The 12,294-nt window shown below is 39.6% G+C and overlaps 1 protein-coding gene across 1 annotated transcript in view; it reads right to left on the bottom strand.

Annotated features, from left to right (window-relative positions):
- Window positions 1–12,294, bottom strand: part of ADAM8 (ADAM metallopeptidase domain 8) — a 70,613-nt gene that overhangs the window by 27,588 nt on the left and 30,731 nt on the right. Inside the window, exons 6-10 of the mRNA XM_068255359.1 lie at window positions 3,032–3,224; window positions 2,151–2,216; window positions 1,993–2,061; window positions 985–1,154; window positions 811–892 (exon numbers count right to left, since the gene is read on the bottom strand). Of these exons, the coding sequence (XP_068111460.1) occupies window positions 811–892; window positions 985–1,154; window positions 1,993–2,061; window positions 2,151–2,216; window positions 3,032–3,224 (580 nt within the window). The remainder of the gene's footprint in view (window positions 1–810; window positions 893–984; window positions 1,155–1,992; window positions 2,062–2,150; window positions 2,217–3,031; window positions 3,225–12,294) is intronic.

Below are 12,294 nucleotides of genomic sequence, written 5' to 3'. Positions count from 1 at the left end.
TCGTCTTTGCTGTTGGCAACAGCTCCGAGGCATGCGCCATGCATTGCTGTATTGCGTTTATATCATTAGGTGATGGATCATAAAGATCAGAATGTTTGGTGTGACGTGTTATTACTTGAAAAAGTTTAGGAACCACTGACCTAAAGTATCCATCCAAAATAGATTTACTCAGTTTACCTTTCTGCTATATAGGTTTGATAAGATTGTACAAACAAGATTGTATCATCTATGGGCTCCTTAAAGAGGAACTGTCGCTAAAATCTTACAATGTAAAACACATACAAATAAGAAGTACATTTCTCCCAGAGTAAAATGAGCCATAAATTACTTCTCTCCTATGTTGCTGTCACTCACAGTAGGTAGTAGAAATATGACATTACCGACAGGTTTTGGGCTAGTCCATCTCTTCATAGGGGATTCTCAGCATGGCCTTTATTCTTTATAAAGACATTCCCTGAAAAAGACTACTACAAAGATGCTGACCAGCCTCCCTGCTTACTGTACACTTTTTTTACAGTTAGACAGAGCAACTGCCATTCACTAAGTGCTTTTAAAAATAAAGAAAACCCTGAGAACCCCCCTATGAGAAGATGGTCTGGTCCAAAATCTGTCGGTAATGACAGATTTAGACTTCTTATTGTAAGTGACAGGAACATAGTAGAAAGGTAATTTATGGCTCATTTTACTCTGGGAGAAATGTACTTCTTATTTGTATGTGTTATAAATTTGATGATTTTCGCGACAGTTCCTCTTTAAGCAGCCAAATAATAAATAAGATGACAAAAGTCTAATTTTACTAATTTTACTCACTTGGTTGACAGCTCCAGAATCTCCTGTACACATTGCAAGTTTGGTGGCCAGACCTACAGTGCTCCCTTCAAAGTCCACTCCGCTATATAGTTAAAAAAAAAACAGTAAGGAAGTAGAAATATATAAAATGGTTTCACTGTAGAAAGAGAAGAAGCAAGAATAGCCTAATCTTACGTGATAAACTGGGCATTGTCATGTATTTTCTTTCGAAGAAGGTCACTCTTGCGCCAGTTCAGGAAATTATCTAAGGTCACGCCAGCATTGGAGCTCACTACTATTTTGTCTCGGTTTGTCCAAACCTCCATACCGATAAGAGCAACTCGGAAATTTAAAGATCGGTAAAGCTGTTAAGAAAAAAAAGATGATTTTAAATTATGTAATGTTCTTTTAAATTATAAGGGATATATCCCAACCAATGCAGTGGTGCTAGGGAGCATTGCTTTTTCCCTGCCATAAAAGTAGAGTTTCCCTTTAAAGAGACTCCGTAACAAAAATTGCATCCTGTTTTTTTATCATCCTACAAGTTCCAAAAGCTATTCTAATGTGTTCTGGCTTACTGCAGCACTTTGTACTATCACAGTCTCTGTAATAAATCAACTTATCTCTCTCTTGTCAGACTTGTCAGCCTGTGTCTGGAAGGCTGCCAAGTTTTTCAGTGTTGTGGTTCTGCTATGAACTCACCCTTCCAGGCCCCTCTCTGCGCACTGCCTATGTGTTATTTAGATTAGAGCAGCTTCTCTCTTCTCTCTTACAAGCTGGATAAATCGTCCTCTGAGCTGGCTGGGCTTTCACATAGTGAGGAATTACAGACAAGGGCAAAGCTGTTTGCAGGAAGAAACGAGCAGCCTGAAACTTTAGTGCATGAGAACAGGGGGAAAAAAACACACAAATGATCTCTTGAGATTCAAAAGGAAGGCTGTATACAGCCTGCTTGTGTATGGATGTATTTTCTATGTGTGGACATACTGTACATCAACCTACTTCCTGTTTTGGTGGCCATTTTGTTTGTTTATAAACAAACTTTTTAAAACTGTTTTTAACCACTTTTAATGCGGCGGGGAGCGGCGAAATTGTGTCAGAGGGTAATAGGAGATGTCCCCTAATGCACTGGTATGTTTACTTTTGTGTGCTTTTAACAATACAGATTCTCTTTAATGCTGCTTGAGGTGCCAAAACTCTCACCTTGTCCACATGGTTGACAATTTCCTTCATGCGGTGCTGGACTGTAGACATATCTTTGTAATTTAAATACTGCAACAACATAATAACAGATGGTATAAAAACCTGCTCTGCCAAGCAATATGATAGTGACATTTCTTTGTCTGAAATCAGATACATACCTCAGTGTTGTCAACCACCAGGAACAGTTCCACATATCTAGTACCAGTCTGTAGTGGAGCAGATCGCTACAAGAGATTTAAAATATAATTTATTTTTCCATACAATTTGAGTAGCTATAGAAGTCTTATTTCCTTTCTTTTAAAATTAATATTGCAGCTGCCTTTGTTTACACCTTCCTTGAAATACTGTCTAATATCTGCCTTATGTTAACATAACAACCTTCAATTGTTGACATGTCAGAACTGCTCTGTATTTTACAGCCCATCTTTATGCACAAAAATTGTAGCCCTCACTAAGCACATCTAATTAACTTGCACTTTTCTAATAGTTAGTAGCAAAATACCAAGCTACATTCTGTTTTTGGTTTAAAATGGTATATTCAAGTCTTTCTCATTTGTAGCCTCTATCTTCTCAGTCATGCTCAACCTTCCAAGGCAACACAGCTGAACAAAACTCACCCCTCCAGCAAAAAAAGTACCAAAATTCTTCAGACAGCGGAACAAGGCTGGTTCACATGGACGGCTGCCAGCGGCTCATTTCACTGATGTCAAATGCTTTTCTGCTGCTGAGCATAAAAGAGTTTGGCATCCAGACATGGAACCACAAACACAGCCAATGCTGGACACAACATGCAGCGTCTTGAAAAATGTAATCGACTGCAGTTCTAAGGCAATCGACGGTAACGCTTTCATTCATCTCAATGCAGGACATTGAGGAGCCCAGTGGTAAATGATGAGGAAAGACGCTGGAAGTCGCCTGTTTAAAGCAGCCCAAAACCTCACTAAAATGATCACCAACAGTTAAAGATTTTGGTTATGTGTTGGTCTTATACCATTGTGAGAATTGCCACCATCAGATGCACTGTAAAGCATGTACTCACCCACGGCTGGGGCTTCAGCACTGTTGCTACTTTTGGTCCATAGTCATACACAGTACTTGTATTGTTGTCTTGGCAGGTTCCTCTCTTCATCCTCAGATGTTCATGTCTGTAGATGGCGTGTGCTCCCTGGTCATCATCAGATCCTGGGAGAGGTTCTATCAAGTACATCTGTCCATCAACCTGTAAAAACCCACTGAAAATATACAAACCAATGTAAATGCTGCAGCTGATAGCTGAACATATATTTATCCAGAATAGAGTATTGTATGCGAACAAAATTGCTTTATTGATGAAAGGTGGACAATTATCATATAGGACTAATATTAATAAACCTACACATGAAAGATAATAAGAAAACATCACCAAGCTTACTTGTGACTAACAGTGATTTACTAAGCTGGGAAAGTTGTCCTTCCGAGGACTACCTAAAACATGCTTGAAATGTAATATTAGTGCCACTGCTATATACCGTATATACTGTGCAGATAAAGAAAGCCCCGTTTCCGCTGAGTGCAATGTTCGTTTACCGAGACAGACACGGCACTCATGCTGATGCGAATCCGAATCCCCCTGACCTTCCAATGCGTGGTAATGGGAATTCAGATGTACGAACAAATGCAGCAAGTTGCTGAAAGGTTGTAATAATGTGCTGCTTAAATCACCCCGATATTAAAATATATACAGCACATCACAATTTCTTAAAAATGACATCATTGCTTCAACTAGTCAGCAGCACATTCCTCCAGACAGTGCTTTACAGATACATTAATAATTAACACTCTAGAAGTTCCAGGCACCTAAATACAAAACCTGTATTTCAATACCCAGTTGGTATATTACCATACAAGCCACTGTGACAGAGATCTGAAGACTCAGACCTATTCATGCATTGTTGTTAAAAAAACCTGGTCTATTGAGAAATTAACACATGTAACAAAGTCTACCTCTGCCAGTTGTTTACAGAATAACAAATCCTATTGTCTCTGCTGTCTGTACCATGTCTATGCTATTGTTTCAAATATTTTCTATGTGCACTCCGGTCTAATCTGGTTTTTCCCTAACATCAGGGTGTATATAAGATTGACCTGTAAATAAAGATTTCAGATGCTGTTCCACCAATTTAAGTGTTTGTGGTTCTGTATCTCCCAGCTGGAAGAGAGGGTATTCACTTGGATTGGGGGAGAACTTTAACCTGGGTTGCAGATTATTCTGCTAAGTCATCTTGTAGCTGCCTCCGCTGAAATTGAGCTAACAGTTTGGTGTCGAGAAGTTGGATCCGCCATATACAGTATCGGGTGAGTAATTCTATTTTTTGATTACCACCCTATACTGTCAGAGCGGATTAATAGAACCCGGAGGGAAAGTGCTTCTGTAGCGCCTCTCCCAGGAATCTGATATTCCTAAAGTAAATAGCGGGTCTGATGCCCCAATTAAGAAAGCAGTACTGTGTGTCTAAGTGAATATTCTCTCTAAACCTTGTATATTGTTGTATAGTCGCTTAAGTGAATTTTAGTTATATAAGATTGCATGTTACTGTATAGATTTGTGTAGATTGTATGTGAGGTTAAGCTGAGATTGAAGGTATAAACTTGTCCACAGAGGATAGTTAAAATTCAAACCATAAATCGGGTGTAGATAAACCTATAGAAACTATAGAAGAATCACATAAGCTGGAGACCAGGTTTGCCAGTAAAGTCTAATACTGACGTCACCATCCCTAGATAAACCTTCAAACTCAGCTAATCTCACTCAAAGTCTCAAAGGTAAGGGGACTCCCAAGGGTTATTTTTGATTTATGATGTATCATATTCTGTGATGCTGTTTAATGCGGATATATAGATTTGTAAGTTTTAGAAAAAATCATGTTCCACAATTTGCTTTGAATCTTATTTCTGACTAACTCTATTTAGGAGTTTCATTTTTTTTTCTCGGAGACACTCAGCAGTTGCAGGTGTCTCTCTGGACCAGGACATTTTGAATGGGCATTGCGGCCGCAGGATAACTTTTTTTATCAGTCCCTCCAAAATGTTCTGGCCTGGCTACTAGATGTTTCTGAGCCTTTTCTTCTAATTACTATAAATGTGTTTGTCTATCTCCTCTCACTGTAGTTTCTGTGGAACTGTGATTTAAATTGCTTGTGTATGACTGGTTGCACTTTTTCAGCTAGGTTGTACTTTAAATATGCATCTCTGGACATCTGCTCAGAGTTGTTGCAGGTTTCTACCCCCTCCCTCCATGTATTGGGAGAGACTTGTGTTAATGCTTTTGTTTTTTCTCTTTCCTCTTCCCTGAAAAGACTGGGGGCAATGAGGAGAGTGTCAGGAAACAGAAACAAAAGAAGATCCCAGCTATATGTTGTTTGTCTGTTTGTGTATGTGTCTGTGCACAGAGAGTATCCAAATATTTTTTTTAGAGTTAGGAATAAACCTCTAAATTTAATTGATCATTTTTTTCTACAGTCAGAAAAGTCAAAAGCTAAATTATTGTTGGAGTCTAAGGTATGCGGACTGTGGTTATGTAAATGTGCATGTGTTGTCTTTCTTTGTCTACTATAGGAGAGGGTTTGTAAATTGTCTTGAGGCAAGGCAGGTGAGATTGAATGTGTAATTGGTTTTCACCTCATATAATGAATGACCCATGCACAAAGTTGCTGGCCATTGTGATGCTTTGAATTTAGTGTTTTGCAAAGGAAACAATTTATTTCGGGTGAACCAGATGTAACATGTCTTAAAATTTGTAATTTAAAGTTGGTTATAAAAAATTAACATACGGAAAGGCATGTTCCATCTGAAGTTTTTTGTTTTTCATGTGGGTTTTTTTTTTTGTCAGGTATTTTTGCATATACCTGAGAATTCAAAGCACACAACAGTTTTGCTGTCAATGGGTGAATTAGGTTTGTAAATCTTCCAGTAGGAATTAAGTTGCTGTGAATGAAATGTAATCATTTTAACTTGAGCTTGCACTCATGCCGATATGAATGTAATGTAGAGATTGTGTCCAAAATCATATTGCTCAAATTACTAGAAGTTATGCTCATGCCAGGTTTTCTGTTCATATTGCCAAGAATAATGCAAACAATTGTGTGAATGTTTGGGTACATGTATAATATTAATGGTGATGAGTCCCTTAAGCAAAGTGACATACTTATATTTTTTCACTTGTAATTGTGTAAAATTCTAACAAATGCTTTTACAGCAATTTCTTTGTTGGTTTCTGGTCTGTCTCTGGTTACAATCTGAGGGGTGTGGGAAACAAACCCTGGTGTTGGTGCATTTGGGGAGGGTTTTGAACAGCAGACGTTGACCCCCTGTACCACCTACTGTGCACAGGGTGAGATGGGGGGCCAACTAAACCTGCAAGTGGCTGAATCACACAGCCTCATAACCCGGCCCACATCAGTGTTCTAACATGCCTGGAGAGGGTGGAGACAAATATGTCATGTAAAATACTTATTGGTTGATTTGATTGTAATTGTCTCCATATGTCTGTTTGTATTGATACTGTGCTGTATAAAGCAAGGTCAGAGAAATGTGTTTAAGTGTCAGAACTCTATAGTACTAGGATTTACAGACAGTATGATGTTAGTAAAAGAAATTTGAATAGAGAGAGTAACCTTTGTCAAAAATATTGTTACATAGCTACGCATGTGGTAAATAGGTTGCACACACCCACTAAGCTGTTTAACTTCTTATTACCATTGAGGACCTCTACATAACTGCTTTGATTGAGACTGAGCTATCAATTACTTGGCTCATGCAGTTTGACAAACCTTGAACTCTTGTCTGATTCATCTTTACTAATTTGCCTGCACAAGTGTTCTTTATTACCTGTTCACTTGGAGACCTGCCTGTGATATCACCTGATTATGGAATACTTTGGAGATCATCTGATATGATTCTCCTGCACTGATGCAGCCCTAGAAGGATGACCCTCTGCTGTAAGGATGAGCCCTTCCTGCACCTGCCCTCCTCCTGTGTTGGTGATGGCTGCTTCAAGCCTTTCTTTTGTGTCATCCTTTGGGAAGAACTCCGCCTCTGCTGTTGCAACTGTGAGGTTTCTCAACTGGGATGAGAAGTTGAGTCTGCCCTTCCCTGCCTTCTACAACCTGGCTGCAATTGCTACATCCTTGTTATAAATCTGTTTCCATTTCTTTTGTGGGTGCCCAATGCCATACAATGAAACTGCTAACAAAAAGGCACTGGGTGTAGCCACGGTGATTACACGGCCAGCTCTCAGCCGCCACTGTCTGTTTGCCCCGAGACAGTGAGAGCTTGGCAGAAAAACATCTGCATTCATCATGAGGGCTTGTGGTGATGAATTCACCGTCCTCCTTCACCCTTCAAATGAACAATATTCTACTCTGCAATAATGAACTGACATTTCCTGGACCCACTCGAGGATCATTTTTTTTCCAAAATGCATTAAGGAGTTCTAACCTTATGGGTGAGGTGTGGCTTTAGGCAACCTGTTACAGTTTACCACATTCAGTTTTCCATTAAGTTATGCAGGGCTAGATTAGGATGATATACTAGCAAAGCTAACTACTGTTAATTCATCGTGTAGTTGTGTAACCCTTTAAACTGTATATTGTATTTGTGTACCAATGACAACACTAACTCATTGATCTCTAACATACATAGAGCTGTGCATAGTATCTAAGTGATCCCGCCCTTTCCTTTAGAAAAGGTTGGGATCAAAGGTTGGGTTGAAAGGTTGTAATAATGTGCTGCTTAAATCACCCCGATATTAAAATATATACAGCACATCACAATTTCTTAAAAATGACATCATTGCTTCAACTAGTCAGCAGCACATTCCTCCAGACAGTGCTTTACAGATACATTAATAATTAACACTCTAGAAGTTCCAGGCACCTAAATACAAAACCTGTATTTCAATACCCAGTTGGTATATTACCATACAAGCCACTGTGACAGAGATCTGAAGACTCAGACCTATTCATGCATTGTTGTTAAAAAAAACCTGGTCTATTGAGAAATTAACACATGTAACAAAGTCTACCTCTGCCAGTTGTTTACAGAATAACAAATCCTATTGTCTCTGCTGTCTGTACCATGTCTATGCTATTGTTTCAAATATTTTCTATGTGCACTCCGGTCTAATCTGGTTTTTCCCTAACATCAGGGTGTATATAAGATTGACCTGTAAATAAAGATTTCAGATGCTGTTCCACCAATTTAAGTGTTTGTGGTTCTGTATCTCCCAGCTGGAAGAGAGGGTATTCACTTGGATTGGGGGAGAACTTTAACCTGGGTTGCAGATTATTCTGCTAAGTCATCTTGTAGCTGCCTCCGCTGAAATTGAGCTAACAGTTGCAATACCCCCCTTTCAATGTGGCATAATGGGGTCTAAGTTGTAATGTACGAGAAAATGCAGCAAGTTGCATTAATCCCAACCCCATATGCGAGTCATAATCAGCCTATTCATTTCAATAGGCTGCAATTGCACTTCAGAATGCGGCGAATTGGAGGAGATAGCGGCCAGTGGAAACAGGCCCCAATATGAAGCCAGGTTTTCCTCTCTCTAGATACCTCTGGGCTCCCACAATGTATCATGAGATTTGTAGATCCATTCAGATGGATGGAATGGGTAACAGCAGTGAGATCAATGTCTAGTAACCTCTTCCATGGCATTTGCACATAGGTCCTTAAAATCATTTTCCAAGAGACTTTAAAGAGGAGCTGTTAGGTATAAGGTCTCAGAGAAAATAAACACATATATCAGTAGCTAAAGATTGGCTGTACTTACATTACATATGCATTTCACTGTCCACGTTTGTACTTCACAGAATTTGCATATAGTATATGCAGAGAACGATGCTCCTGACAGCTCATGGCAGGTTCCATGTTTGTCTGTCTCCTATGAAGCCAAATGTGTCGTCATGTCCTGCCTGCTTCCTGATCACAGAAAAGCTCCTACTGAATAACACTAGTGTGCAGTGAATATTAATTAGCCATGTGGCTAGGAACAATAGCGGACTCCTGCAGTGTACTCTGCCCGGAGATTTATCAGTGCTGTGCGCTGGACTGAGTTACAAGCTGCTGAAACTTGATACTGTAACTTCTCCTTAGCAGCCGAGGGGAGGGCCCCAGAATGCTTTGCAGTATGGTATGCGGCTTGCGTCCTGCTTGGGTCTAACAGCTTTGCTGATAAGCACACATCAAATGTAAGAGAGATTTTTATCTTCACTATTGCCTTTTTGGCTTCCGTCTAAACTGTTTAGCACAGGAGAATAGAGGTTTAAATTAGCTTCTGCAGCCTGACAGTTACTCTTTAAGCCTTTAATGTTCTCTAGACCAACCAGGGGATCTCTGTTCTTTTATCTAGATTTATGGTTGTGAAATTTAAAGTACCTTTGTATTATTAAATACATTTCACAAGATTTTAAACTTTAATTTGATCAGTGGCACCTACCAAGGTCACTCTTGAATTCTAGTTTATGGCTGCTTTTTAATTCTAGTTTATGGCTACAATATATATCTTCATGGACTAAACAAAAGAATCATAATACAGTACATTTCCCGTCTTAATAAAGTCATATACGTTAAAATAAAAATAGTTGAAGTGGTGAATATTGTTTTCAAATATAATACCAATCTACAAAATACAGAGTTGGTACAAAATACAGAATCAGTACAAAGTACAGAGTCGGTAATAACAGTGACAGGATTAACATGAATAAATGTGTAACAAATCCAAAACACAAAAGGGTGAGAGAGCACTGCCCTTGCGAGCTTACAATCTATAGGAATGGGGTCATAATGTGGTTCATAGCCATTACAAATAGGGAAGTGTAAGAGACTTTGCCGTAATTCATTTACAGAATTGAGTGCTCTCTTTAAATGTTGCATTTTTTGGCTTATATTAATATAAAATCTGAGCCAGGACATACTTTGCATGGAGTTTATTGGTCCTCCCCATGTTTGGATGGGTTTCCCCCATGTGCTCCAAATTCCTCCCAAATTCCAGAAACATACTGATAAATTAAGTTGTACCCCTTAAAAATTGGCCTAAGGGCCCGTTTCCACTCTTGCGGAAACGGCCGCGAATCCGCAGTTTCCCCGCAGGCAAATCGCGTGGGGAAACTTTGCCATAGGGGATAACTGCGCCGCCAGCCCAATCGCTTGCAGTAGCTATTCGGCCGGAACCCCCTACAGAATTTGCGGTGGAGGCTGCGATTCCCATAGCCGTGCAGGGCACGGCTCATGGGATTCGCCTGCGATCCCGCCCACCCGCTCAGTGCCGGCGTGCGTCTACGAGACGCACGCCGCACTAGTGGAAACGAGCCCTTAGACTAAGAGCGGGTCATATGAGTGTGGTAGGAATTAGATAGTGAGCTCCTCTATGAGAGAATGATATGACTATATGTACTAAAGCATTGCTGAAGATGTCAGCACTATATACCGTAATTACAAAAATGATAATATTATGAAAAGATGATTAATGTCTTCAAATGTTTTTAGGTACTGTTTAAATTACATTTGACAGCTTTGTAGCCTGAAATAAAAAAAAACAAAAACACACATACACAAAAAAAACATCCTCAAGTTTTGCAGATTGTAGGCTCTAAATAAAACACAGTGACATTACACTACAGTGCAATGTATGGACATTTCCTTCCTACCAATGCAGATACATGTGTTCTATGAATAGATATGATTATCTGTGACTATACATTCCTGCACATCACTAACTATATATATATCTCTGTTTTCCAAAGAACCAGTAGACAGATTAATGCCTCAGGACAGGAAATAGGCAATGAGAAATTACCTCCGTACTGCACATTTCCTGTATGCTATGAGTTTCCCAGTTTGGGAGTTAATAAACCGCAGACAGGAAGTCCTATTTACTTGCTGTGATATTTTCTCGAAAGCAATGTCGTCTATTCACAATACCATCTCATGATAATACATTTAAAATGTTAACTAAAAAAATAAATAAAATCGAAAGCTATATTAAATATAATTGTTTTTTCTTAGGTAAGTGCTGTGCTTTAAAAAGGCACTGTATGAATGTATGAGTAGAATGCAGTAAATTATTCAGGATATCCACTTTTACGACAATTTTCCTGGTTTCAGCATCAGAAACACTTCCAATAGCCTTGCCCTCCCAGGGATTCTAAGCCTAGGCCGATTAGATATGCAGAATTCTCACCAATCCCCTACTCCAGAGCATTCTGGGAAACATTTTTTTTTTCTACTAGCTATGGAGCTCTCAGTAAACAAACATTACATAGAAATCACCTGACAGGACTGTGTTAAAGGGGCACTACGTCGAAAAATTGTAACATTTAAAATATGTACAAACATAGACAAATAAGAAGTACGTTTTTTCCAGAGTAAAATGAGCCATAAATTACTTTTCTCCTATGTTGCTGTCACTTACAGTAGGCAGTCGAAATCTGACATAAGTGACAGGTTTTGGACTAGTCCATCTCTTCATAGGGGTGTAACGATCGGTGTCAGCACGCAGAGAGAATCTGATTGTTGGTGATCTACAGTATCACCAAGAATACAGATATATACCTGATTATTGATGATCTGCAGAATCACCGATAATACAGATATATTGCTAACCTCTGGACACCTGGATAATGTGAGTGTTTGGTGTAACGGTAGTACTTTGAGTATAGCACAGGAAATTAGAGACAGTATGGGCAATACTGCTCTAAAGATAAGGAAACCTTCCAGTAGCCTGAGACTCCCCAAGGGACGGAGTCTGGCTGGAAGAAGGAAGGTCCAGAGAGTGAGTGACAATAAAGACAAATGTCACTGAGTGATCTGGAAACTATCTCTTAATAGTAGAGATAGCTCTCGAGGTCGGGCAAGCCAGGTCGGCAACACACGGTCAGATAAAGTACATAGACAGAAGGCTGATTCGGTATCCAAGGCAAGCAGGGTTTGGCAACAGAGTATCAGATGTGCGATGTACCGAATCAGAGATCAGAGGAGTAGTCAGGAAAGCAATAAGTCATAACAGATATCAAACAATGCCTAGTCTGGGTGTGAGGTCCTTGGTCTCTACATCCTGGAACTAGTCTGATGTATAACAAAATGGTAACACAAGTTCCCTAGTCTGGGTGTGAGGTCCGTGGTCTCTACACCCTGGAACTAGTCTGATGTATAGCAGATTGATAACACAGGTTCCCTCGTCTGGGTGTGAGGTCCGTGGTCTCTACACCCTGGAACTGGTCTAAGCATAAACAGATTGATAACACAGGTTCCCTAGTCTGGGTGTGA

This window comes from Hyperolius riggenbachi, chromosome 10 (assembly GCF_040937935.1).
Source record: "Hyperolius riggenbachi isolate aHypRig1 chromosome 10, aHypRig1.pri, whole genome shotgun sequence".
Taxonomy (NCBI): domain Eukaryota; kingdom Metazoa; phylum Chordata; class Amphibia; order Anura; family Hyperoliidae; genus Hyperolius; species Hyperolius riggenbachi.
This window is presented reverse-complemented; position numbering and strand designations above follow the sequence as displayed.